Source organism: Pleurodeles waltl, chromosome 8 (assembly GCF_031143425.1).
Source record: "Pleurodeles waltl isolate 20211129_DDA chromosome 8, aPleWal1.hap1.20221129, whole genome shotgun sequence".
Lineage (NCBI taxonomy): Eukaryota > Metazoa > Chordata > Amphibia > Caudata > Salamandridae > Pleurodeles > Pleurodeles waltl.
The window spans coordinates 1,437,190,810-1,437,218,001 of NC_090447.1; the positions used below are offsets into that span (position 1 = coordinate 1,437,190,810).

At 41.6% G+C, this 27,192-nt stretch overlaps 1 protein-coding gene across 1 annotated transcript in view; it reads right to left on the reverse strand.

Annotated features, from left to right (window-relative positions):
* The window catches only part of DSCAM (DS cell adhesion molecule), a 1,000,736-nt gene that overhangs the window by 43,983 nt on the left and 929,561 nt on the right, over window positions 1-27,192 (reverse strand). Inside the window, exon 31 of the mRNA XM_069202587.1 lies at window positions 19,067-19,264. Coding sequence (XP_069058688.1) covers window positions 19,067-19,264 — 198 coding nt within the window. The remainder of the gene's footprint in view (window positions 1-19,066; window positions 19,265-27,192) is intronic.

Here is a 27,192-nt window from a genome sequence, read left to right on the forward strand (position 1 = left end):
TCTCAGGTTATAGACAGAGGTATGGGGTATAGGCAGTGGTAGAGGAAATAGGGTGTAGCTGGGGATAGAGGAACAAGGATATAGGCAGGGGCAGAGAAACTACAGTGTATATATGGAGGGTGTAGTGTTTATGTAGGAATAGAGGCAGTAGGTCTTAGGCAGGAGTAAAGATGCTGAGGTACAGGTATGGGTAGCTAGAAAAAGGGTATGGTTAGGGGCAGGGGTATTAAGGTGTAAGCCAGAGCTGGGGTACCGTGGTCAAAGTAGTGGTAGATATACAATAGTAAAGGTAGAGCTACTATAGTAAAGACACATAGGTAGAGATACTAGAGTAAAGGCACGGATAGCGGTGCTATTTATCTTTTATAGACCACCCTTACCTGGCTCTATTGTCAAAGGATAATTTTTAGGTTGAGCGTAAGGGTACCAACTCTTGTATACTTTTAAGTATACTTCTTCTGTGGGCTTCCAGCTATTTCATTTGTTAGTTTCAGTGTCATTTAAAAATCCTTGCTTGCTAGTGGTCAGTCATGCCTCTTTGTCCTTCCTTCTTCTGTGTGGGAGTCGGGACCAACTACTATATAATTACGCTGTGTCCTGTATATCTAGTCTGTAGGGGACAGTCTTTTACTTTGTTTCCTGCTCCTGTCCAGGGAAGCTTCCCTTTACATTTGCAGAGTGTTGGACCTGGACCTTTTTGCGGGTTCATCCCCAGACTTTTTGCCTCCTTGCTCCTATTTTTTCTGACCTCTTTCTGTTGGCTCTAGGACTCTGAGCACTTTGGCACTGCTGATCAGTGCTAAAGTGCAGGTGCTCTCCCTTCTAAAGTTGGCATGATTGGCTTATACCTAATAGCCACATTTAATTTACCTGTAAGTCCCCTGTACAGTGGTATCGCTATACCCAGGGCCTGTAAATGAAATGCTACTAGTGAGCTGCAGTGCTGCTTGCGCTATCCGCCGAAGTAGCCATTCAAACCTGTCTCAGGTCTGCTAGCTCAGGGCCTGCGTGCGCAGTTTACTGCTACAGGGACTTGGCATCTAAATTTACTTGCCAGGTCCACAACTCCCCTTTTACTACATGTAAATCACCCCTAAGGTAGGCCTTAGCTAGCCCTATGGGCAGGGTGCCATGTATGTAGAAGGCAGGACATGTGCCTGGTTGCGTGGCCTGTACTGATAGTGACAAACAGCCTATTTGGTTTCTCAATGCTGTGAGTGCTCCCTTCTCATAGGATTGCATTGGAAATGCCCTGCCTTAAGTCTAAGGGGTATTCTCTGATTTATGAGAGGTAGCGTAGGCATGTTTGGTATGGTTGTAATGGTAGTAAGAAATGCTGCTTACTGGTGTAGGTAGATTTTTTATTATCATTTCAGAAGTGCCACTTCTAGAAAGTGAGCATTTCTCTGTGCTTATGACTCTGGTGTTTTGCAGGGGAGGTGGGGCACACCTGCATCTGTAAAGGCTGTGCCCTAGCCTCACACAAAGGGGTCGTTTACCCTCAACTGATGTTTGGAGCCTGTGCTGGAGGAGAGAGAGGACATTCCCAGAACCAGTTGTAACTGGTTGGAACCTCCTCTCCCCTTCTGTGTTAACCCACTGCATAACTGAGTATAAGTTATGGGGACTTTTCCCACAGTTCAGGAACCCTTTGGAACAAGAACATGCTTGAAACTGGACACAGAATAGTGCTGGATGGGCTCACCAGGATCCTTCTTGGACTGCTGCTGCTGTGCTGACCTGTGACCTGCTGGTCACCTCGAAGGAACTGCCAACTGCCTGCATCCATCTTGTGCTGGCCTGCTGCTGAGCCCTGCTGCCCTGTACTCCATTTAGTTGTGTCCCCCAGGGGCTGGATGCTGTGGCCCCTGACCCCTGCCATCATCTGCTAAAGCGCAGGAGGAGTGATTCACTTTAATTACATGGCGCCTGGAAAGCGCTCTGTTCAATTCTCTTAAAGCGTCTTGGAAGCGATTTTCCTTTTATTTGCTTCGCGCTCTGGAAGCGCGGTTGCTGCCAATTTTACCATTGCAGCCCCGGCAGGCTGTTTCCTTGAAGCGAGAGTGAAATGCTCTCTTTGGTGCCCCCGCAGCGCAAAGAAAGTGGGATCAGAGCGGGCGCGCTCCTCTGAGGAGTGCCCCCGGGGCACCAGAAGGCCCATAGTTAGGCCTGATCCCCGCCGCAGCATGGGAGGGAGAAGAGACACCCGCGTACCAGATCGGGTGCAGGCGAGTGCACATCGGCAGCCCCAGGAGAAAGGAAGACCTCATCGGAGGTCTCCTTTGGATCCCAGGGCCACCCTGGAAGCAGGACACAGGGGGTCTTGGTCCCTGCGCTAGGAGTGTGATCACTCCGTAGTGTTTCTTTTGGGCTTTTGGATCCACTGGGGCCCCCACCTTAACCCAGAGGTCACGGGCGGGGACGAAGCCTCATCAGAGGCCCTCACACCGCTAGGCCACTTCTTGTTGTTTGGCCCCATAGGCTCCAGGAGTGCCCGATTTGAGCACAGGCCCCAGGAGGGGCCCCTATATATAAAAATGAATGGGGGCGTGCCGCCTCCTAACATAAAACCGGCCCCTGTTTAGCGCAGAGGAGCGCAGGGGGGCTGCCAGTTACTTCATGGCACTGGAAGTGCCCTAATCAATAAAAACAGGTACTCTTTCTGGACATATTCTTTTCTGATGTTCCTTGTAGGGGCATGTTGGGACTTGTATGCTAACCTGTTTTCTTTATGATGTGCCATATATTTGCCAATGTTCCTTTTACGGCCATGGTGTGCTAATATGTTTTCATGACTTGACATATGTTTTCTAATGTTCATAGTATGGGCATTTATGATACTGGTATAACAAGTGCATTTCTATAGTAATGTTTTCCTGACTACTTCTTATGTTGGAGAATAATGATTAACCTGTGTGTTATATGTGACTACTGCTGGTTTCTGCGGTGTAACAGTATTGTGTAACATTCTGACAACTGCATGGGTAGCAGGGTATTACTGACATGTTGTGTTTGGTCTAATAATGTTGTGTACAATACAGTTTATTTTTATATCACTTGGTGTTGTGTTTCCTTTGTGGTGGGGCTAGTGCGTCACACGTGCTGCGTGTGTTGTGCAAACGCTTTACACATTGCCTGTGGGATAGGCCTGACTGCTCGTACCAAGTTACCAAGGGGGTGAGCAGGGGTTATCTTGGACGTGTAACTCCCTTGCCCTGACTACAGTAGGTGGGTTCTGCCTGGCTTAGGTGCATACCCTAGTCAACCAGAAACCCCATTTCTAACACAGAGCATTCTTGCGCTGAGCTTAGCTGGAAACAATGCTATCAATCAGGCTGTTATCTTGGTCACATTTGGCCTTTGTAGGCTATTTACGCCCTTTCTCAGCTGCCTGGCTCCCGCCCTTCCTTGGCTTGGATTTTCTTTACAAACTCTACCAGAGCTCCACAATCCTTAAAGAAAATGCCCACTCCTGCTCCATACTGTGATCCCACTCACAGCTCCATTAGTTCACCTCCGTGCACACACACCAAGCCCTCAGCCATGCCAGTGTCAGGAACCCCACACACGCTGTCTTGCAGAGCACCTCAGTTCTTCCACTCAGTACTCTCTGCTGCTCCAGTACTGGGATCTCAGGCACAGGTCCATCAGTGCACCTCAGTTCACACACTCCACGCTCTCAGCTGTGCCAGTGCCAGGAACCCCAGACACGCTGTCTGCTCGAGTGCCTCAGTTCTTGCAGTTAGTATACTCTGCTGCTCCAGTACAGGGACCTCGGGTGCAGCTCCATCAATGTACCTCAGTGCACAAGCTCCAAGACCTCCACCGTGCCAGTGCCAGGATCCCCACACATGCTGTCTGCCAGAATGCCTCAGTTCTTGCAGTCAGTACACTCTGCTGCTCCAGTACTGGGACCTCGGACGCAGCTCCATCAGTGCACCTCAGTTCACACACTCCAAGCTCTCAGCCATGCCTGTGCCAGAACCCCACAAACAATGTCTGCCAGAGCACCTCGGTTCTTACAGTCAGTACGCTCTGCTGTTCCAGTAATGGGACGTCGGGCGCAGCTCCCTCAGTGCACCTCAGTTCTACCCCGGCGAGGTCACTTCCTTTCCTATACTGGGACCCCACTCACATACAGTTCCATTACAGTAGCTCAATTCTAATATTCAGTCCCACTGCCAAGACAATACTGGACCCAAAAGAGCAAAACACAGCTCAGCGGGTGCACCTCAAGTCTAACATCCAACACCACTGTTGATGGGAACCACCACAGCTCTGCCAGAACCCATCAATTCTAACATTCAGTGCACATTTCTTCTCAGTAATAAGGCTCACACACACGCCCTACAGGACTCCTCGCTTCTGTTGTTCAAAGGAAATGCCACTCCCATGCTGGGCCCCACTCGCAGCTACGCCTGGGCACCTCCAGGCTAACACTCGGCAACACTGGCATGCCAATACTAGGTTTCACACATATCTCCATTAACATACCTCACTTCTGACCTTGTTTGCCCGTTACTATTCCAGTACTGCAGCTCACATACTACTCTGTCAGTGTACCTCAACCCTAACCTGCAGCGCCTCATTATTCCAACACCAGAAATCACACGGCGCTCTGTTTCTCATTCATCGCCCACTGCCTTTCTGTCAATCCTGCATTGGGCAGGGACACCGCTCTTTCTTTACCCTCAATCCTGATCTGAAGCACCTCAGTATTGCTGTATTAGGGTTCATATATAACTTTGCTAGCGCACCTCATGCTGTTCTGCAGTGCCCCCTGCTGTTACACACTCTGACTTCTGTTTGAGCACATGGGGAGGCAATTAAATCTATTCTTAGCTGCCATCTATATTTGGAGGGTCTGTTTCATCTATCTCACTATGTTCTTTCCTTTACGCTGTTTATTCTCAATGTTTTCTTTCTCCCCCACTTTTCTCTTTCCAGCTCTTAAAATCCACACGTTAACAGTTTCGCTCTTTCTTTCAACTGTTTATTTCTACTCCTCTCCCTTTTTTCAGTTTCCCTCCTCCTCTTTCAAACTCGCAAAAACTGTTTCTTTCTTTGTTTCGTTCCTCTCTTTTCTTCATCAGGCGTTGATTCTTTAACTATTTTTTTTCTCCCCTTCATTCTTTCTTTTTTAGTTGCTTTTTCCTTTGATTCGGTATGCATCCTTTCACTTTTTTTTTAGATCTTTCTTCCTTCCTTTCTCTGGTGTTCTTCTTATTTTTATCTGTCAATTCAAGTTTTTCTATTAATCCCTCTTTTTCCTGTCTGTATGTGGAAGCCACAAGTTACTTGTCGGGACCCGAAGTGTCAAAGTGGTTTTCCCATTCATACACACATTCCCTGAATCTTTCGCTGCTTGTTTCTCTCACCATCTCTTTTGTTCTCTAATGTTCATTTTTCTCTTCCTTTTCACAATTCTTTCATTATTTTTTCCTCTTTATCTTTCATTCACTAGCTTCCTTCCCTTTTTTCTTTTCTCTCACACTGTTGCTCTATTTCTTCTCTTAGGTGTGCTTTCATTTTCTTGTTCTTTCTTTCCCTTCTTTCTTTATTTGTTTGTGACCCCTTCTCTTTCTTCCTTTTGTCTGCTGTATTCCTTTCGCTTCTCTTTTTCGGCCCCATCCCATTTCTCTTCTGAGGCCTAGTTATCAATGGTGCAACAGGTGCAGTGTCACTGGGGCCCAGAGACCTACGGACCTCACTCAACTCTAATTACTGCTCTGTTTTCCTACCAAAATTCCATTCAACCATTTTCCTTTCTTACTCCAGGGCCCATGACACCGTTACTAGGCCACTTGTGCTCTCCATCTTTACTCCCGACACCCTCTTTCCTTTCACCCTCCAATCCGTCCCAAATGATATTTTTGTTTTGAGCATTACACTCTAATACCAAAAGTTTATTTCTGATAAAGTTTTTTATGATACTTGTATATGTTTTAAGATCGAGGAAGAAGGTAAATGGAAGTGCTTTAGTTAAATGCTGGGCCACTGGAATTACATGGTGTGAAAAGACAAAATTATGAGGCAGAGTTGACCAATTTATGTGGCAAGAAAAGTCCAGTTATGAATTTACAGTGCCAGTAGCTCTAACTCAAGAAAATGCGAGACCAATTGCATTTCCAGTGCTTGTTCTCTTTTTCATTCGTTCCATTAAGTTTTCGTGTCTTGGTTTCAGGATTTATTTTAGTTCTGTTCTATTGTGCGTCGCTTATCATTGATGTTCTGTCGCTATTCATTTTCCTCCTTAATTGATTACTGTTTGTCACTGAACTAAATGCCAGTGAATGTTTATTGTACATTTTCAAAAATGATTAAACTCTACCAGCTAAAACATTTCTCTGCAGTGCCAAGAATTCTGGCGTTCTTCCCCTGCACCATTAGTTGATCTTAAATTGTATAAATATGCCTCAAAATCAATTGTGCTGGGGGAGATACACACTGAGGGAGATTTAACTAGGTAGTAGGCCAGAGTTGAACCAAAGCCATCAGGTTTAAAAAATACTGCTTTCCTATATTACGGAAGTGCTCAGACATACCTCAACTCAAAAAGCAGCAGTAAATTGTTTGGGTAGAAGTATATGCACAAGGGTACTGGTAGCTTACCAGGTATAAAGTTATACTTAGGGGGGGGAGGCAAGGACTCAAATTCGTAGGGTGCATGTCATTACACAATTCTTGTGCACCTGGGACTGCCCGCGTTTTGCGCAGCATGACACTTTGGTGGGCAGGGGCTTAGGGCCAGATGTACGACCTTTTTTGTTTTGCGACTCACAACGATCTGTTTGGGAATTGCAAAATGCGAGCTGAAAAACAAAATGTACAACAGCGTTAAGAACACTGTTTGCGATTCCCAATGGGATCACAAATGACCTACTTCATCAATATTCATGAGGCAGGTCGCAATTTGTGACCCCACTGGGAATGGCCGCAATCACAGGGGTGGTGGCCTGCTGGGGACAGTAGACTACCATGTCTGTGACTACTTTTTACATAAAGCAGTCTTTTCTTTTTGGAATGCAGCCCATTTTTCTTAAAGGTAAACAGGATGCATTTAAAAAAGAAAAGTTAAAAGTTTCCTTTTCATTTTTTCAGAGTAGGCAGTGCTCTGATGCCTGGTGGACGTGCAGCTTTGAAATGTAAGGTTTATTGGCTTACAACAGTCAGGTCCCTCATTTTCTTACACAGAAGTGGAAGAGCGCAACATAATGATGCAGCCATATTACAATTAAGCTTTTTTGGGATCACTGACAGAATATCAGAGTCAACAATATTGTGTGGACAAACTATTGTGTCATAAATATCGAGGACCAAAATATTGAGAAGGTAAGTGCAAATAAGTAAGTATAGATTTACTATTCCTAACCCCACATCTACAGACCTTGAAGATATATATATTGACAAAGGAACATAAATGTGGAGTTATACATAATAAAACTTTGCTTACTTACATTCACAATATTTTTGTCCTCGATATTCTTGACACAATATTTTGTCCCACAATATTTTTATTTCCAATATTCTACCTAAATACAATTTTTTCACCACTAGGTAGTTATAGTTAGGTCTGCTTCTGCTTTTCCATAGAAAAAGCATTTTTTGGTTTGCTACTAACTGTGGTCCCATTTGACCAATCTTCACAAAACTTTCCAAAAAAGAAGTTCATCCACCTCAGCTCCTTCCTGGAAAGTCTTGGGGTGATCCATCAAGCGGCGGGCAAAAAAAAAAGGGGGGGTCCCAAAACACAACATGCCCATTCATTTTCCATAGAATTCTTTAGACAAGGCTACAGCAAAAACTGCTGAATGAAATTACACCAAATTCAACAGGAAGCTAGATCTTGGTCCTCAGATTATGCTTTCTGTGATTTCATGTAAAATCCATTCACTTTTGAAAAATTATGGTTTAAAAATAATTGTATATCAGGATACTTCTCCCCGAGTTAGTAAAGGCTTTAGGGAGCCCACCTCCCGGACCAAAACATCACAAAATGTGGAAAGTGGCTGTGGGACCACCCCTCCAGCGGTCATTAAAAGCCCCAGAGAGCCCACTCCCGGCCAATTACCTTAGGGGAAGGGAGCCATGGGGCCCTCTCCATGACCCATTAATGGACCTGGGGATCCCAACCCCTGGGACCAGCTTAGTAGCTATGTCCTAGCTATGTCCTGGGGACCCCACCTCAGGACATATGGGTTGTCCTGCCCACAATGGTGAGGGCAGGGAACCTGTGTTTGATTTCGCTTAGCAGGAGCATTTTCAAATCTCCCACCAGCGGGATAAAACACCAAGTCTCCCAGCCAATGGGAGCTTTAAATATGCTGCCGTCCTCTGAGAATGGACTTTTCATCTGATACCCTGCCTGCACTGAAACGGGCATTGAAACAGATCAAAATATTAAAATATTGCTTCTGCTTGGAGGGAGCAACATTAGAATATGCTCACTGAGGTTGGGAGCAAGGCAGGTTCCTGCTGCCTGCATGGACCCAGATGGGGCCGCAGGAGCCCAGGGGCTCCTCCTGCGGCCCCCAACAATAGTATGGTGGGTGCCCTGGGTGGACATCAGGGCATCCACTGGTTACAAAGATGGGCCTTGGGACATTGGGTCCCCATGGCCGATGGCGGCCTGGGGAGGAGGGCCATGAGCTCCCCACTCCCTAGAAATCAGGCCAGGCCCCAGGAAATGGGGTCCCTGCACCTGAAATAGGCCAAGGGAGTGGGAGCTGCATGCCCCCCCTGAAAATCTCACTGGGCCCTGGGTTTCCCATGGCCAAAATTGGGGAGGGGGCGCATACGGCCCTCTCTCTTCTTTAATAAAAAACAGAAGCCCTTGAGATTGGGTTCCCTAGGACCTAATAAGGCTCAAGGAGGGGGCCACGTAGGGCCTAATAAGTAACAGGGAGGGAGAACACTCAGTGAAAAACATCCACGTAATTCACTGCTAGCCATCTATAATTCTATATAACTTATCTTCCATTAACCTTCAACTATATTGGTAAGTGCCTTAGATTGTGCTATTTTCTTCGACTACCAACTTTCTCTTGTTGATGTATATCAGAAAGTACTGGTTCAGACCATCAGAGAGATTTAAAAAAAATATATAAAAATTTTAAATTTTCCACTGCACTTGGGGTTGAGTCAGCCTGAATGAAGTGCATCGATTTCCAATAATTTCTAGTTTCATTTGGATCACTTTGTTGTGCTATTTTTAGGGTTACAATGTTGCATACATAAATTCCTTATTATCAAAGCGAAAAACATGGACATCGTTTTGAAAATCAACTGCTAATCACAGTTAAATGTATTTTGGTTTATCTTAGGGGATGTATGAGATAAAAAGTTTACATTTTACAGGTTTCATTTTACGATCTATGTGAATGTATAGCCAGCATTTTAATATACAAAATTGCTAAAGTCTATTCAGAGATTCATAGTAACTATAGCAACGAAGGATCTACATTATCAAATCTCTGTCCTTGGAATCAAGTGCTATCACCAAATGCCAAGTAATAGTCATGATAGATTCGAAGTCATCATCCAGGAAAGAAATATTTTTCTAGTCAAAAGCAACAATATTTCGGAATATCAGGTATTTTTTAAGATAACTTGTTCCTAGCTCTAGTGACATAGACAGTCTTGAACAATCTTAAAGCCTCTTTATCAAAAAGCAGTGTATCATAGAATTTGATAAAGATATGAGTCCAGCTTTATTAAGGTTTTGCGTCACCCTTTCATCAAGTAAGGGGACGCAGGGCAATGAAAAACCTAGAATGAGACTCTGGAGTAACGTAAGGCACCACAGGATGCTGTCTTGCGTTACTCTGTATGGTGGGGGCATTACATGGGTGGAGCATGGGTGTTCCCAAACATCCACCCACGTACTCTGAAGCATTACCAGTTATACCAACAGTGGTAGACCTGGGAATGTGTCAGAATTGTATACCTTGCCACCAGAGGTGCAACGAGTAGAAATATTTTCTGCAACACAGTTAGAAAGAGGGAAATGCCTCTAAGAATTGTTTTTGAGTAAGAAGATGTCACTTTCTGCAAAAAAATAATAATGCTGCCTGTAACACAGGCACCCTTGCTCCCTGGTGCAAGGGTGCCTGCATTGGCACGAGGCTATAGATTGTGCACCAGTGAAGGTATGGGACAGGTATGCAACATATTTTGATAGATATGACACATTCCTACCCTCTCCCTTTCACACAGAGCAGCAAGTTGTCTTGCTGTATTGCACTGCATGAAAAAATGATAAATCTACTCCACGGTAACCCCTCTGCTCAAACTGCCTCTGGTTAACTCACTAGAATTTAAAAAAAATGATAGGCCTATTTCCAATTTTCCAAATGTGAGTACAATGCTTGAATGGGCAGCCCCAGCCATCATTTTCCCTGCGCATGTCACATATATATTCATGTATATGTATTATGTGTCTCCTATGTAGCACAAACCAAACTACATAGCAATGGAGTTATAGGAACTTTTACATTAGGTAATGCAGGCAAACTGAAGGGGAGACACAAATACTGCATCAAGAGAGAGCATTTAAAGTGGAGAGAGAAATGTTGCAAAGATGAGATTGTACGGTAGGGCGGTAAGCGGTGTGGCAAAGTTCAGAGAGGAGAGGCGAAAAAGGGCTGGAGTTAAACCCTTTTCGGTTTGTCCATCATCCAGGTGGTTACCCTGCAAAGAGGTTTAGCTTCAAGTGCTGGGTTTCTATCTCCTTGAAGAATTGGAGGAGGGATGGTACTTTGTGAATCTGGATTGGGTTGGTGTGCCAGATAGATCTCAGGTACAGAGCAGGAGAATGCCTGGCATCACATCTTCCCCGTTCTGCATTTCCTGATTTCCAAATTGAAAATGGTGCTGCAGCTCCATGTTAAACATGCCGCTGCAGGTCTTATCTTGGCTGCAAAGTAAGGTGAGATGTCTAACTTGACTGACTTGGGGGTGGTGCAAAAGGCCCATAGGAACAGTATAATTCTCTGAGGGTGACGATCTTTGACGATGCATGATGCTGCATGGATGACATTCGAGCTGGCTCAGGGGGTACGCAGTGACGTAAGTCAGCAGAACACTGTCCACTGTGATCAGAAAGTGCCTCTCTCAAAGGAACAAGGTTAAATGTTGCAGAGAGTTATTACCTTGTGCATGTTGTGAGCCATGAATCTGGGGTTAATGTTAGTTTAAAAGCCTAGAGGCTTGGCACTGTTGATAGGTCAACAAGGGAAGCCATCAAAAGTTATCTGGGAGAGCTAACCTGGTGCATAATGTGTTGTTCAGTAACTGATGTTCTCTAACAAATTCTTCCTTGATGGGGTTCAATTTAACGCAGACTTTGGACATCCAGGCTTTTATAAAAGAAAGGCTGCTCCTCAGGTGCCAGGGTCTGATGAGACTCAGAGTTGCATTAAGGTCCTTATCTTTACAACCTTTATTACTGTTAGAATGAGGCTGAATGATTGCAGAACTGAGGCTGTTATCCTATGAGAATAAAGAGCACCTACTGAACCTGTGGGCAATTCTCTCTCTTTAAAAAATGCTTGGGGATTGTGGACTTCAAGGTCTCAAATGGATTGGATCCTTTGTGAAAGGCAGATTTCAGGCACTGGTCCATTTCCCCAAATTTCAGTCCCTCGTGTAATTTTGCTGTGTTCTGTAAGTTTTGGTCGGGTCCCCACATTTGGTAAGCTCTCCATGTAGTGCCTAGAAGCTGCTTTTATGCGATATGCAACTTTGTGCAGATGCAGACCTTTCATCTAGCTGCCTCTAACCACCTCTATTCTCCTCTTTGCCTAGGCAAGGGTGAAAAAAACAATAAAATCATCTGTGAATCCCAAAAATGTTGGTCATAATATGTTTTTAAAGTAAGCAAAAGAACTGCCAGTAGCATTTGGAGTTACGAAGTCATAGAAACACAAAAACGAATGCACAAAGTAGATGTCTGTTTGTTTAGGGTGACGTGTTGTGTTTCCTCTTTTCAATTGATCAAAGGTAAACTGTACTTGACCACCTATCATCAGACTACCATGCGAATTCCGCCACTCTTGACTTTCTAGTATTGCTTTGCGGAGCCACTGAGAACGGCAACCCCTCCCCTAATGAAAATGTCCTTTTTCACGCGATTCACGAGACTCATCAAAACAAATTCTGGTCACACTTTTTCCTGAACCAAATTAAGTTTCCATGGAGCTAATGTTCTACTTCTGAAACCTCCTCTTCCCTGGAATCCTCTGGAGCTGAAATGATTCTTGGGATTGTGATGACATGCAACTTCCTACTAGACCCGGAAGTGAGTTCCTAAAGTGCTGATGTTGAAACCCATGCCCTGTTTAATGAGGAGTGTAGCTGGGGCTGGGGCGTAGTTTATGAGATACCTTGCTATTTGCAAACCTGAAAGTTGTAGAAACTTTGATTTTTAACAATGGGAAAATTAATCAATAATATGCATGCTTTTAACCTCTGATAGATTTAGTAGATAGTTATTTGCTTTAATCAGTCACTGTTTTCAATACAATGTTTTTAAACAACTGTGCATGGCCATTTTGGGGGCTGTGTTAAAGGTTCTGCGCTATCGAGGGCATGGAACTTCTCTTTTGATACCTTAATGATTTTGTTGAAATTAAGCTGCATTTCTAAAGGCTTCCTATTGTAGATTTTATTAGGCCCCGCGAAATTCGTGTAGTTTACTAAGCAAAAATATTATACACATTTTCGTGAAACTACAATACAACATTTTGTGCTATTTGCTTAGCCACAAATGCGTCCTTGTGCTCATTTTTGGATGCGAGGGCGCATTTTGTGCTAAAAAGACAACAACACAAAATGTGTGTGAGCAACAGCCGATCAAATTCAGTTCTCGTGCGTTGTTCTCATGCGCCTGCAACCGGATTTACACTGGAAAGGAAGCTCAATTACATGGCCTGGTGTAACGGCATAATTTTGGACATTTCACATAACAAAAATCAAATGCCAGAAATTATTAGAGATTACACAGGTTTAAACAACATATCACATGGGCCTAGATCACATCCCTCACAAGGTTTAACAAATAAAACCATCATGGTCCCTTGTATAATTCCTATGGCTTAATGTTGCTCTTATGTCACTTAATATGTCCAATCAATGCAGTGTTCAGAGCTGTACACTACTTTGTGCAGGTTTCTTTAGCACATTTTGGGGATGGACAATTGATATTAACTTACATCTCTTTTAAGTCTGTGATTTGTTTTGGTATTTCTCTACTTCTTATATTTCCAGGAACCTACAGAACATTGTGCTGCAGTAACTGCTCGATGTTTCATCCTCTATGACAGCCTTCTAAGCTGACCTCGGTAGCACAGAGGGACAATGACAAATACATTGTTAAAAGAGAGGACAGGGGGATGGACTTAACGTGGAAAGGAAAAGGCTAGCCAATGGGAACTTAGCTACGGCAACATTCGTAATGACCTGTGGATCTAAAAGGGTTCACTTCCTATATATCGAGTCATTTATCGCACAGGAGGCTTAAATCCTTGCTCCGTCTGATGAGGAAAACCACTTTGTGGAAATGAGAGCCATGCATTCTGTGTGTGTTGCAGCTCTGTCACATCAATTTCACACTATTCAGCCTTTTCCAAAGTGCTGATGGCACCTGGTAGGCATATGCCAATAAATCCACTCATTATTGTGAAAGTTAGCTATTTAGCAGGCCCTGAAGCGCAGGCCATGTTGGCTTAAGCAGATTTATTAAATCAAAGAAGAGAAGCTCTCTAGTCACTCAGCACTGACAGGAAATATGTTTGTCCACTTTATACAGTGGTCTAGCGAGATGCCCCTGCGAGTTAAGTGCTTGCTAGTGATATGTGGTAGACAACTCAATCATCCTTCCTTGCAAGGTTGATAAAACAGTATACTTACACAGTAATATTAAACCCTCCTAGTTAGTGATTGAGGAGTTTTATTCCGAAATATAAAATAAAAAATTGTATGGAAAGCTAACATGGGTATCAAACAGAATTTGTTTGCAGCTGTGACAGCTTCACTCTATCCCTGTTTAGGCTTAAGCAGGCAGTTTTGTTGCCAAAGAACATTCTTGTAAACCCCAGAACAAGATGGCCACCGCTAATCATAATTGGGCTGGCCAACTATCATGGTGTATGTGGGGGCTCAAACTGGTAGCAGAAGGGAGGCGTATGACAGCTCTTCCTAGCTCATGTGGGTTGTTTTGAAGCATGGAGACATTGCTGCAAATGCTGGGACAAGATGGCTGCCAAGTTGTAATAATGTAAATGTCCATCTTGGAAAAGAGGGCGTGTATCCCAATCAATACCACAAGGTGTTATTACAGCATTAGTTTTGAGTTGTTTTTGCCAATGAGCATTAAAGGGTATGTCGTGCTTAGTCTAATGTGAAATGAAAACATAACTGAATTATGGTTTTGCTGAAAAATAGTTTTTATTTGAATCAATCCTTATAATACCGTTTCTGTGTCGATTGCTTTTAGTTGAATACTTGACAAGGCCCTAATATAGCTGCCTAGAAGTCTTATGAAATCACAGTTTTTATTGTTGAGCTCCCCAGACTGCCAACAGAAAACTCCCATCTTAGGGACAGGCTTGCACTTAAGTGTTTTTATATATACAATCTTAATAGGATTTAAAGCAGCACAAAATGGAATGTTTTAAGAAATGTGAAGAACCAAGGGATAGTAAGTCACCCTCCATCTTTCAAACAAAAGCCTTATGGACTCCATAGAACTACATTCCATGCAGAAAAAGGATATGACCAAAAAATAGCCCAGTTCTGCTAGATGGGACTAAACTAGCACACGTTTCCGAAAGTTGTTTTTGAGCAATAAAGAAAAAACCAGTAAAGTAAGAAATAATTGATTGCATGACGTAAGGTCAAGAAAAGTATGTAAAGACATTTTAATATATCGCAGATCTAATCTTTGGATAATTAAAATAAGTTGTTTTATATTTTTATTTTAGCTTTTGCACACCAACAAAGTAGTTCCTAAAAAATTAAAAACTGAGAAGTATTATATTGCATTTGTATGGTTATGTGCATACATATTTATGTTCATTATGCTTTAAGTAGACATTAGATTATCAAGCACAATGTGGAGGAAGCCTCAGTTTTAAGATGGCTTCTGTATTCATCATATAGACCCTGCTGGCTGCTGCACTACCTTCAAACAATGTCCTTCATGCACTGCAACAGACATAGGGCCCTACTATGGGTCTGGTGGTCTCAAGACCGCCAGACTCTCGGTGGCAGTCGGACCCCTGAAGCTGTGGAGGTCCGACAACCATATTACGACCCTAGCGGTCAGACCGTCAAAAGACCTCCGTCTCCGCCAGGATCTTAGATCCCGACAGGGTGACGGTGGTCATGGTTGTAATCAGCCACGGCGGCACTGAAGTCAATGCCGCTGTGCTGATTACAATCATGTTCTCCGCCAGCCTTTTCATGCCGGTTCAACCGCCATGAAAAGGCTGGCAGAGAACAAGTGGTGTGGACTGGGGCCCCGGCTCTGCCCATGACAATGTCGTAGGCATTGGTGAGGCCCCTCCTCCCCAGCACCGCTGGAATGCGCACTGTCTGCTTTGTAGACAGTGCGCATTCCGAGGGTGCTTTGTGGATCCTCTGTGCAACAGAGCTGAGTCCAATGCCGCCGCATGTTTTCCACTGGGCTGACCAGCGTAAAACTTGGTTTCCGCCAGTCAGTCCAGTGGAAAACTCATAAAGGGGCCAGTGGGGAGGTCGCCAGCACCGTGGATGTCACCTCATCAGGAGTTTGGCAGTCAGGTGTTTCTGACTGCCAAACTTGTAATGAGCCCCACACTCCTGAGGAGGGAGAATATACACCTAACACCCATTGACATGATACCCAATAGCTTTCTGATAAGAGAGGAATACACTTATGGGCTGATACAAACAAAACTGGTCCAGGATTGGAAACCTGGATTTGACTAAAGGAGAAGCTGATTCTAATTTGTTCAAGGTGACCACTCAGTTTATACAAAACTCCAGTGGGCTTGACTGTTTCTAATAGGCCACCATGTTTCAATTTAGTTTGATAATTGTACTAAGCTGATGACAGAAACTCGCTATGACATTCTGGGACATAGTTTGTGGTCTAAACATTTGTGTACGCTTATAGGTATGAAGCTTCGTAGAGCAAAATGGGACATTGAATGTCCTTATGCAGGAATCTGCCCTCTCAAATAGAAAATAAAATAGCAGTGCATCAGCTCTCCTGCTTTTTTTATTCACTTCATTCTTGCAGTTTCCTGTATTATTCCGTCAAAGGTCATGTTATGTTTATTTTTGTCCAATCATATGGGTCACACATTCTGCAATGTCACTTCTAATACCTTCCTGATTTTGGTGAATTATCTTACTGTACAATGGAGATTGAAAACTGAAGTGGCGTTGGATGGCTCCATTTGCATTCAGCATATAGATTTTCCTGAGGAGTGTTACTAACAAGTATGCTGCCTACTACATCCTAGAACAGGAAAAGCAAATGATGGTGATGATGACAGTGTTTATAGTCAAACACACTGAAAACTCAAGAAGTTGACTGGGATTATAAATTATTCGGATTTTAGTATGTTGCTATGGAACTTGTAATACAGTGGGTTTGGGAATATTAAGTCCCAAACCCACAGCAGTTCAAATAGTCCAATCTTTGGTGTCAGATAAACACAAATAGAAGAGAATCTGGGAAAATGTAAATAGTGTGAACATTGTTTTGCGAACATTTAGGGCCTGCTCAAGTTTGGTGGACAGGTTGCTTCATCACAAATGTGGCGAATATCCTGTCTGCCATATTACAAGTGCATTATATGGAATACACTTGTAGTCTGTCTGTTGAACTCTAAAACAGGTCCTTTGTTTTTTTTTCTTTGAATTTCAGAGCATGCCATTGTGTGTATTGCACCATAGTCTGGAGTGCTCTGTATGTTCCAGAACTATAAGCATCATGTTGGCTGATGAATCAGGTTTTTTCTCTGGTCTACATTCAGTTTTCTTCCTGAGATATTCTGATGAGTTTCTATGGATGATTGTGCTCATGAAGTTGAAAGGTTTGAATGTTATCAAATGGGCAGTCATTGACATTTCATTAGATAGAGACCTTGGAAATAAAACAAGTAAAACTTTCTCGCTTGTGATCTACGTAAAATGAGTGCATACTTTTAAGTATCGTTAATTTTACATTTCATCCACAAGGGTGGATAAAATCAGCAGTTAAACAATATAAGTTTGACAATGTACAAATGGAAATACAGAAAACAGCTGTTTTCGTTGACCGTAGAATGTGTAAACATGTAGCAGAGGTTATGCTACTATGCCATTCAAATGTTTCCACCCATGTTCAGTATCTCTGACTTTATCTCCATTGAGCATTAAAATATACAGCTGGGACATTACTGATCCCTGATAGACACGATAAATAAGAAGTTCATTCGTCAGTAGAGGTGAGCATGGTGCTCTTTCATGGAAAAGGATGATACTAAGGGCCTGATTATGACCTTGGTGGAGGGGATTACTCCGTCACAAAGTTCCGTTATATCCTATGGAACTTGTAATACGGTGGACGGGATATCAATCATGGTTGTGATGGAGTATTTCCCTCCGCCAAGGTCGTAATCAGGCCCTTAGCCCTTGCCTTGTCTGATGTTCCACCTAATTGAGAAATTGCTTCTAGAACAACAGTGTGAGCCTTAGCTTCAGAAAATGTACCAAGTATCTTTCTTGTCTCACTGAGCAAATTCTCTTTGGTATCTAAGTCATCTAAGACAGTTGTAATAATAATCCTTATTGAGGTACATTTAAATATTCAGCACCAAGCATTCACAATGACAGAAAAAGTTTAAAGAGAGACAAAACACTGTGCCCTATTTTTCCATTGTTCCTCCACTTGTAAGCCAACCTCTGTTATCGCCCTTTAATTATTCAAAACTGAGTCACCTAACTATTCATCATGTCCACCCAACTTTCAACCCCAAACCACCCGAAACAGCCTGCAGTACATGTTTTTCTGATTCCTAAACAAGACCATATGAATGATGATCCCTTCACAACTTAACATGTCTAATATTGTCTAACATGTCTAATAATTTGATCTGTTTGGGCCTCAAATATCTCTGGAAAACTCTTGTTGGCCAATGGTGTACCACAAGCAGATACAAATTGAAGGATGCGTGTTGTGGCCTAGGTTGGCTTAATAAGATTACCCTATTCTTCTCTAATGAACAATGAGTATCATTTCAAGAGTCCTAGTCTATAATTATTCTGAAAACGAAGGATTCATGGAGAAACCTACAATTTAATAATTTTATAGAACAAAATATCGAGCATCTTATAACTTGATAAAACAAAGAGAGCTATCTTGATGCCTTTGCAAGATTAAAAAACAGATTAAAGAACAAAGCTATTCCAAGCCATTATGCAAACCAAAACCTAAGTGGAAGTGAAGGGAATATTCTACATGAGTAGAATATAGGAAATGGTGCTTTTGACAAACTGCATGCCCCATAAGCATTTTATTCAGGGGAAGAGAAACATTTCACAACATAGATGTCTGACCGGGGTTTTTAGCAGTGTGTTTGTTTAGCCAGCCATACTTAATGAAGTGTAGGATTACTTTAAGAACATGGAAAGAGGCAGAGTTGAGAAAGTGAGAACATCATGAAATCATTTTACTATTAGTACCATTGCAATATATTCAAACTCAATTGAATAATAATATGAACATATGCCTAGATGGAACAACAGATTAATAGCAAATTTCAGGTCACAGATATCAGATAGCTACTCATTAGTACTGATACATATTACATTATGTAGCTTCCAAATCAATTATTGAAGATGACAACTGATATCTACCAACTGAGTGGGGGGTGTCTAATGTTGTGATCTATAAGTAAATTTAGAAATATGTTTTTGATGAGTTTAAACTAATGCAAGATGATAGCGAGCGGTGAGGGGGTTGATATGTGAGAGGAAAACACAAAGATTCTCCAATATTGAGGATGGTCAGAGCACAATGAGAATTCTGTCATACCTGTATCTTGCGATGGGCTGACACTGTAGCTGTCACTTTCTTTGTCCACTGATCCTGCGGCTCTCGGAGTGGGAAGCCGCCAGTCTGTGGTGAGGGTGTGGGCTGAGATTGTGGGCTGCGGCCTATTGAGTGTCCATTGGCTAGCATACCTGTTGCGAGCTGCTGGCCCGGCTTTCGCATTCTTCCTTGTTGTGGGGTCTGAAATGAATAGGAACACCTTTGGTATTCAACTTTGAATGTATAAACTGCCAAAAAAGTCCTGAGCGAGGTGAGTGGGAGAATTGTGATAACAGTAAACATTTGAAATTTGGACATGCAATGAAATTCAAACTGCTCTTTCAAACTCCAGAGACCACATTCTATATATCAATCAAAAATGTGAATCATTAATTTAAATATTCCTGAATTTAAAATGGCTTACCCATGTGACACCTTTGGGATCTGTATTGAGAGTCTATAATAACTGGAACTTGGTCCCTAAATTTATAGATTTTCTTCAAATCTTGTGAATAATGGCTCTGCAGTGAGGCATTAGAGTTCCTTGTCACCCCCAAAATGAGGATGCATTAGGTTTAACTTCAGAGCCTACAAGACAGCACATTTAGCACAGAGGGACTTCTTACTGTGGTAAAATATCTCTTACATCTAATTTATTTTGGCATCTTAGATATCCATCTTCATTTTGAGCATACTGTGCTTATTTATTTATTTACTTGTCTTCATGATACAACCCAGGCCCTGGAAAATAATCTAATAGTCAACTTATTAAAAAAATGCAAAAAGTGTGGGGAGCAGTCTTGGAATATTGTGATACACCTACGTAAGAAAGAACTGTGCAATCCTAAGTATGATAATATCTGTTAAATCACTGTGTTAAATGTTAGATTGTGTGTTTATGTTATGTATAATATAGTCTGACATTCATAGAATACTATATAATGTTGCCCAGCATTTCATACACATATGCATGTGACTGTGCTATAATCAAAATAGCTGTTATTCATTACTTTATTGCATAGGACTTAACTGTAAGTAAGCTGCATTATACACTTTCTGTTAATGCACCTAAAGACATTTTTAAAAAGCTGGAAAGTCCAATACACCCTAGTAAAAGTTTACTTAAAACCTATACCCCAAACAGCACCCCTCAAAGAAATAATCAAATATTGTCCATATATTTATATCATGGCAGTGCAAATAAATATGGCCCAATAACACAAGATAGTTTGAGCAACCGTACTGAAAAACACATATTCACACATTTTACTACAGTGCAAAAGTCAAATTCAAATTTATTACCGCAGTGCAGCAAAATTGAAAGTGAATGCCAAGAATATCATTTTAAAAATATCAAGTTGTATGAAATCATATTGACAACATAAACATAACAGAATATAGAAAGGTAAAAATATCATTTTTATGTATATTATATTGATTTACAAATACTGTTGTATATAACATTGTGCACACTAAATATAGTTTCATAAACATTTGTTTTTTAAGTTACCTTAATATACACTAGTTATTGTATTAGGTTTAGGTGTTGATATTATTAATATAGCATTTAATTTTTTCAGCATAGATTGTAATTGTTTTGTGTACTGAATGTTTTACATTTAATTAGTAATTTATAGTTTATCAGCAGATTTTCTGCATTATAGGGTAATATAGTGGGAATTTATTTAAATGATAAATTATTGTTTTTGTTTAAATTAATCTTTTAGGCTAATTAATTGGTAATCAATTAATTACATACATTGTTCAACTAATTGTTACTTTCTATATTTAAGTGTATTTTTTGCGATTTTTAATGTATATATTTTTTAAGGCTAAATTAGCAATTTATAATTTAATAGCAGGTTGTTAAATTTGTAAGGAAATAGGATGGGAAGTTATTAAATTATATTTTTTACAAATTCATTTTTTTGTTATTGAAATATTTAATTCATAATTATTATGTATATTCTTTAACTGGTTATTATGTAAAATAGTTGTTGTATTTTAATTACTTAATAAATGTACTTAACATTTTTGGGGGTGGGTGATTTTTTTTAGGTGGAATAGAGGGAAGTGTACGTATGCTGAATATGCTAAGCCTTTTTTGTATTATTATTTTTTCAATTATATTTAATGTTATTTGCTTATGAAGCAACTATTCTTAATTTTGAATATGTTTTTATACATTTATGGGGTTCAATATCTAAATTTGTTTTAAAAATAATTATGAGTAATTGGAATGGCATATCCAACTCTTCCTAACTCCAAACGTTTCCCTGCTGTTGCTTACAATGGAGTGAAAAAGGTAAGTTTAACCTGTAGGAAATTGGGTTACTGGTTGAGGGGAGTGAAACCCTACTCAAGCAGCAACTACAATTTCTGTCATGCTGAAGTCACAAGCAAACCCCAAATTAACCTGCGCTTAACCCTCTCTTAGCTTGGCACAAAGCAGTCAGGCTTAACTTGGAGGCACTGTGCAAAGCGGTTATGCAGCACTTTAAACAATAATAAAGTGAGAACACAAAACAAGAAACATCCCACACCAATTTTGAAACCTAGAGTAAAATTGAATACACTATTTGAGACCAAAACAACAAAAATCCAATCAGTGGAGCTGGAGATATGCAATTTTAGAGATTTAAGTGAAAACAGTGGTTAGAAGCACAAAGCACCAACTGTGGATATCTGGTCATGCTGGACTGGGACAAATTTGCAAGTTCAGAACAGTTGCAGTGGAGCGCGGGCAGGCAACAGGGACCAAGTTAGTCCCACTGAACAAAGTAACTCGAATCCTGGTTTGCGGAGCCTTGGGAAGTCCTGCATCGAGAATGCATCATGCAGTGGTGGTTCCGAGGAAGCTGCAGTGCTGCAATGCGGAGTCCTATGTCTTCATCGAGGATGCCATTAGTAGGGGGGCTTGTGATGCATCGTGTAGCAGTGGTCCCAATGCTGCTGTGGGAAGATGCATTGTGCTGCATTGGTTTTGCTCTCAGGACCACAGCTGGGCTGGCAGAGCACCTTCAGGCTCACTTCCAAGGGTGGCACCTTCCGGTGTGGTAGGATTTACAGAAGACAGTCTCCAAATGCTAGGTTCAAGGTGGTTGAAGCTTTTTCCGTCCCTAAGGCTCTGATTAGGTGGCCAGCCAAATAGCCCCTGGAGTCACCCTGGTGGCCCTGGGTTCAAGATGCAGGTCCATTTCTTCCCACTGAGGCAGCAGGGCAGCAGAGTAGCCGTCCTTTTTTCAGACCAGCACCATAGTCCTTCTGAGTCTTCCACAAGTTCAGAGGTGTACTGAAGAGTTGTATCTGAGGGTCCAGTATTTACATATAGTGCCCACTTTGAAGTAGGAGAAGTTTCTATTGGCCTCCAACAACAGAGTTGCTTGGAATTTCCTGCCTCCCTGCCTGTGTCCCAGCTTGTTTGGGGTTATAAAAGACTTGTGAGTGTGCTCAGGCAGACCCTTTGTGATGTGTAAATGTGATAGATGAAAGCTCCTCCCTCTCATCAAATCAGAGATGGCCCACCCTGCCAACACCTATTCCTCCTTTGTCTCACTGTCTGGGAGCAATACACATAGACCAACTGCAAGCTACACCTATTCATATGACCTAAGATACAGGCTGCAGGCACCAAATGGTGAGGACAAAAAAATGTCAGCTTTCCAAAAATTGTGACTTTAAGTCCAACTTTACCATTAAACAGGATTTTAAATTAAAAATCTTTAGACACTGAACTTGATATTCCTACCTATTCCGAATTGAAGGTTATCATTTATTAAATGCAATAAGTTATCTTAATGTTATCCAATGAGAGAGGTAGGCCACACAGAAGTTAACAATGAATTTAAGAGTTTTTCACTAAGAGGACATGTAAAACGTAAAACTAAATGCTCACCTTTTTAAATACACTGCACCCTGCTGTATGGGCTGTTTAGGGCCTACTGTAGTGGTGAATTAAATGAATTAAAAAGGGATGTTTAGGCCTGACAAAAGGTTTATTATGCCTGGTCAAAATGGTAGTTTTAAAACTGCACAGGCTGCAATGGTTAGCCAGGATATGTTTCAAAGGGCTACTTAAGTGGGTGGCACAATTGGTGCTCCAGGCTTACTAGTAACATCTAATTTACAGGCCCTGGGTACATGGAATACTACTTTACTAGGAATTTACAAGCAAATTAAATAAGCCAAGTGGGTGTAAGCCAATGTTAAGACGTTTAAAAGAGACAGCAGAAGCACTTTACCACTAGTTAGCAGGGGCAAAGTGTGCCGAGTCCTAAGGCCAGCAGGACCGAAGTCAGCAAAAACAGGAGGATGGAAGGCAAAAAGTTGGTGAAAAAACACTCCAAGAATGTCTGGTCCAACACAACCCCTGCAAAGTCCAACCCTTTCCCTAATGTTGCTTAGATTGGAGTAGGAACGTTAAACCCTTCCAAAGTTCAACACTGCCTACTGTTGCTTAGATTAGGGTGGGAATAATAAATGTAACCTTTCCATAATCCAATACTTTCCCTACTATTTCTTAGACTGGAGTGGGAAAACTAAATTTTACCTCTTCAAAGTCCAACACTTTCCCTACTTTTACTTAGATTATAGTGGGAATAGTAAATCTAACCATTTCCTTGATTTTTGAAATGCTTCATCTTCATTTTCAATTTTACTACAACCAATCAATAGCATATGACGACATGTTCAATTGTTGCACATACAAAGCACATAGTAACGAGCATGGAGATGACTCCAAACTGCACAGTTCATAATTCAATACACAGTTCCTGTACATGCAGCCGCTGTGCAGTACATGGCATGGCACCAATCCCCACAACTTGTCCCACAGTAGAGGGGATCAAGGGTGCTTCTCAAGACCAGGACTGAATATTAGCACCTCCAAGCCAACTAATACTATCCTCTACATGACAGCATCCTCCCATTACGCCTTGCGGAGTTCTTAGGAGCAGAACAGCCATCCAGAATACTAGCTGCAAGTCGCACCTTACCCCACATGGGCCCGCCCATCATGGCCCTCATTCACTGCATTCTCTCATCTGGCCAGATACGCCTGGTAGTGTTCCCAGATGTCGCATGGCCTGCTTCTACCTTTCCTTGATTTTTACTTTAAAGTTAAAGTGAAATTTTTCAGAAAGTGCTATTTTTCATAGTTTTTAAAGAATAAATATATATATATATATGTATATATTTATACATATATATATATATATATATATATATATATATATTTATATTTTAATGTACACTACTTACTAAAACGGTTTAATCTTAATTATATTAATATATTTAGTAGTTTAATATTTTAAATACATTACTCATGATTATGATGCAATATATTAATATTTTGATTTAATTATTGTTTTTTGACGATATCTGTTCCACAATATTTTTGACATGGTATTTTGGTAGTTTACAGATAAACCATGTAAACTTGTTATTTATGTAGACAATACTTTTGACACAATACTCTTTCATGTTGATATTGTTATTCTTGATATTCTGTCATACAAACAAACTGACATGAGAAAAACACTTTTTACTGTCTCACAGATTGCATGTAACAATTCATTTACATAGGGAAACAATCGACCTAATACTGATGAGGTCTGTTCAATGTGAGTGTATTATACAGCACAAGTTTAACCCCTAGCATTCTAGTTGTGGTTAAATATCTTGTTTATTAAAACAATGCATTAACCATATATACAGATGTGTGGGGTATATTGTGCTATTTATTACCATTGTTGAGAAAGGGTAACACTACTCACTTCATCTCCTGTTAGTCGTGGTCCCTCCCTGGACTCAACAGTGTCAACAGTCGGGTGGGGTGGGATAGAGGGGTAGTGCTCTTGGAACAAGCACCCCTCCCCACACCGTCATGACACGACGAGATGTTGTTACACTGACAATTCATTAAACGCAATCCCAAGTGTTAGATTGTGACCATGGTGAGTGTGTATTGTTTCCTCACACAGAACTGCAGCCATGTCTCATGAATTAAGTGGCCTTCAATGCATATCTTCTGTCTAGGAGATTCTAGTGCCTCTAGCTGCTGCAGAACAAAAGTCAGAGGAGTGTTTTGTGTTGCCTCTAATAAAATCGCCCTTTGTCAGCTACACATTGAACCTTGACTATTAACTCATTTAGAATCAACCACCAGACAGCCCACTGGATCTTGATTGGCCAAGACAACTTGACACCGACCCAGAGGTTGTGTTGGGACAGTGTGGCGATCATTCTTATGTATTAAAGCCTTACTCAATAAAGAAACGTTTTTTTTTATCGCATCTTGCTATGGAAGACACTTTCTTGTAAACCTATGCAGGTATGATTGCTCAGTGAGTTAAAGGATTGTCACTGACATCTGCTGTGATCTGCAAATAACAAGGAGGACTCCCTTTCTTCCTGGACCAGTCATTCGCAAATGTCCACCTACTTTAGGTCTTGTTCTCGGAAGGAGTAATCTGTCTGATGAAAGATCTACTGAGAGCTAACTGTGCAAAGTAGGCCACTGATCAGCTTATGCCACTCAAGTCTCGAATTTGTGGATCCACTTATCATTAAACAGATACTTGGAAGAAGTTCAACTTCAGACTGTCAATGTAAGATGCTGTTCGGGTAAGAAGTGCAGCCAATCTTTATAACATTTTTTTAAGCATTAAACGTGCTTGCTTTGAGTTCATCCAGAACATTACCATTTGGAATCATAGATGGGTAATAGTGAATAATTGAGATGCTTCACCAAGTGGCTCAGAGTAACATCAAAATGAAAATGAGAACAAAGCTTGAGATGTTTATATTGTCACTCAAAACCCTGAGGGGAAAACAGCTGTGTTAATCACTTTTTACACATCTATAATTTTATGTTATATACACCCCCACTTCAAGCCATCTGTCCTGCTTTCAGTTGCTATGGAGGCACCTCAGAGACATGTGGGAGGCTACATCCATCTGCCCCCTGGAACCGCATGTGCTTTCTCTCTTCCTTCACCATTTCCACAGTTATCCAAACTGGCTCTGTGCTTCGATGGAGGGCACACAGATGGTGCTACACTGACAGGCTCTCTGTGAGTGCTGCCAGGGAAGCGTGGAATTTTGTTACCATTGTTGCCACATCACAATAGTGAATAAACATATTCAAAATACAATATAGGAACACAATAGGAATTCTAGATTTGAGTATCATGAGTTAATCAATGTCCAACTGTGCACAGTTAATTCTCAGCAGGTCTTTCATCAGACAGATAACTCCTTCCAAGAAAAAGGCCTAAAGTAGGTGGACCTATGCTAATGAGCGGTCCAAGAAGAAGGGGAGTCGTGCTTGTTATTTGCAGATCACAGCAGATGTCAGCGGCAATCCTCTAACTCAGTGAGAGTCGTATGTAACAGTAATGTATTGTTTTGTATAGTAACATTTCTATAGTGCTTTCCCAGGCCTTGACGGGGCCTCAAAGGACTCTATTACAAAAAACGATGTTGACATGTGAACATGCCAAAACAATCAATCACAACATAGTATAGCCATTAGCCCTGTCAGTTGACCAGTCCTCTGAGTACGCTTATTCTGGTACACACTTCTGAAGCCCTTTAAAAGCTATGATCCCTACTGTTCAGGTGAGATGGTTGCTTGGGTGAGGGGTCAAGGCTGATTAGCATATGGTGCCACAGTGGAAATGAACTCAATTCAGACAATTTTATTGTAGTTAGGAAGGGAGGACGATTCATTTCCACCCATCACTTTTTGTTGTTTTGTGAGGTCTCTTTACACTCATGGATTTGTTAACCTGGGAATGCGTCAAAAGCCTATGCCTCCCCAGGGGAGGCGTAACAGGGAGAAAAAAATTAAATCCTCCTCGTTTCTTCCTCTTTCAATGTGCAATGCATTCTGCAGCACACATAGAAGGAGAAAAACGCCTCCATTGTTTTTTTTGTGCAACAAGGACCCCCTTCCTGCACAAAAACAATCATTCCTACAAGGCAGACACCCTTGCACCATGTTGGAAGGGTGCCTGCATTGGTGCATGGCAGCCAATTGTGAGCCAGCACAGTGGAAGAGGACAGGAATTAGCTGTATCTCATAGATATGACGCATTCCTGCCCTTTTCTTTGGATGCAGGGTAGAG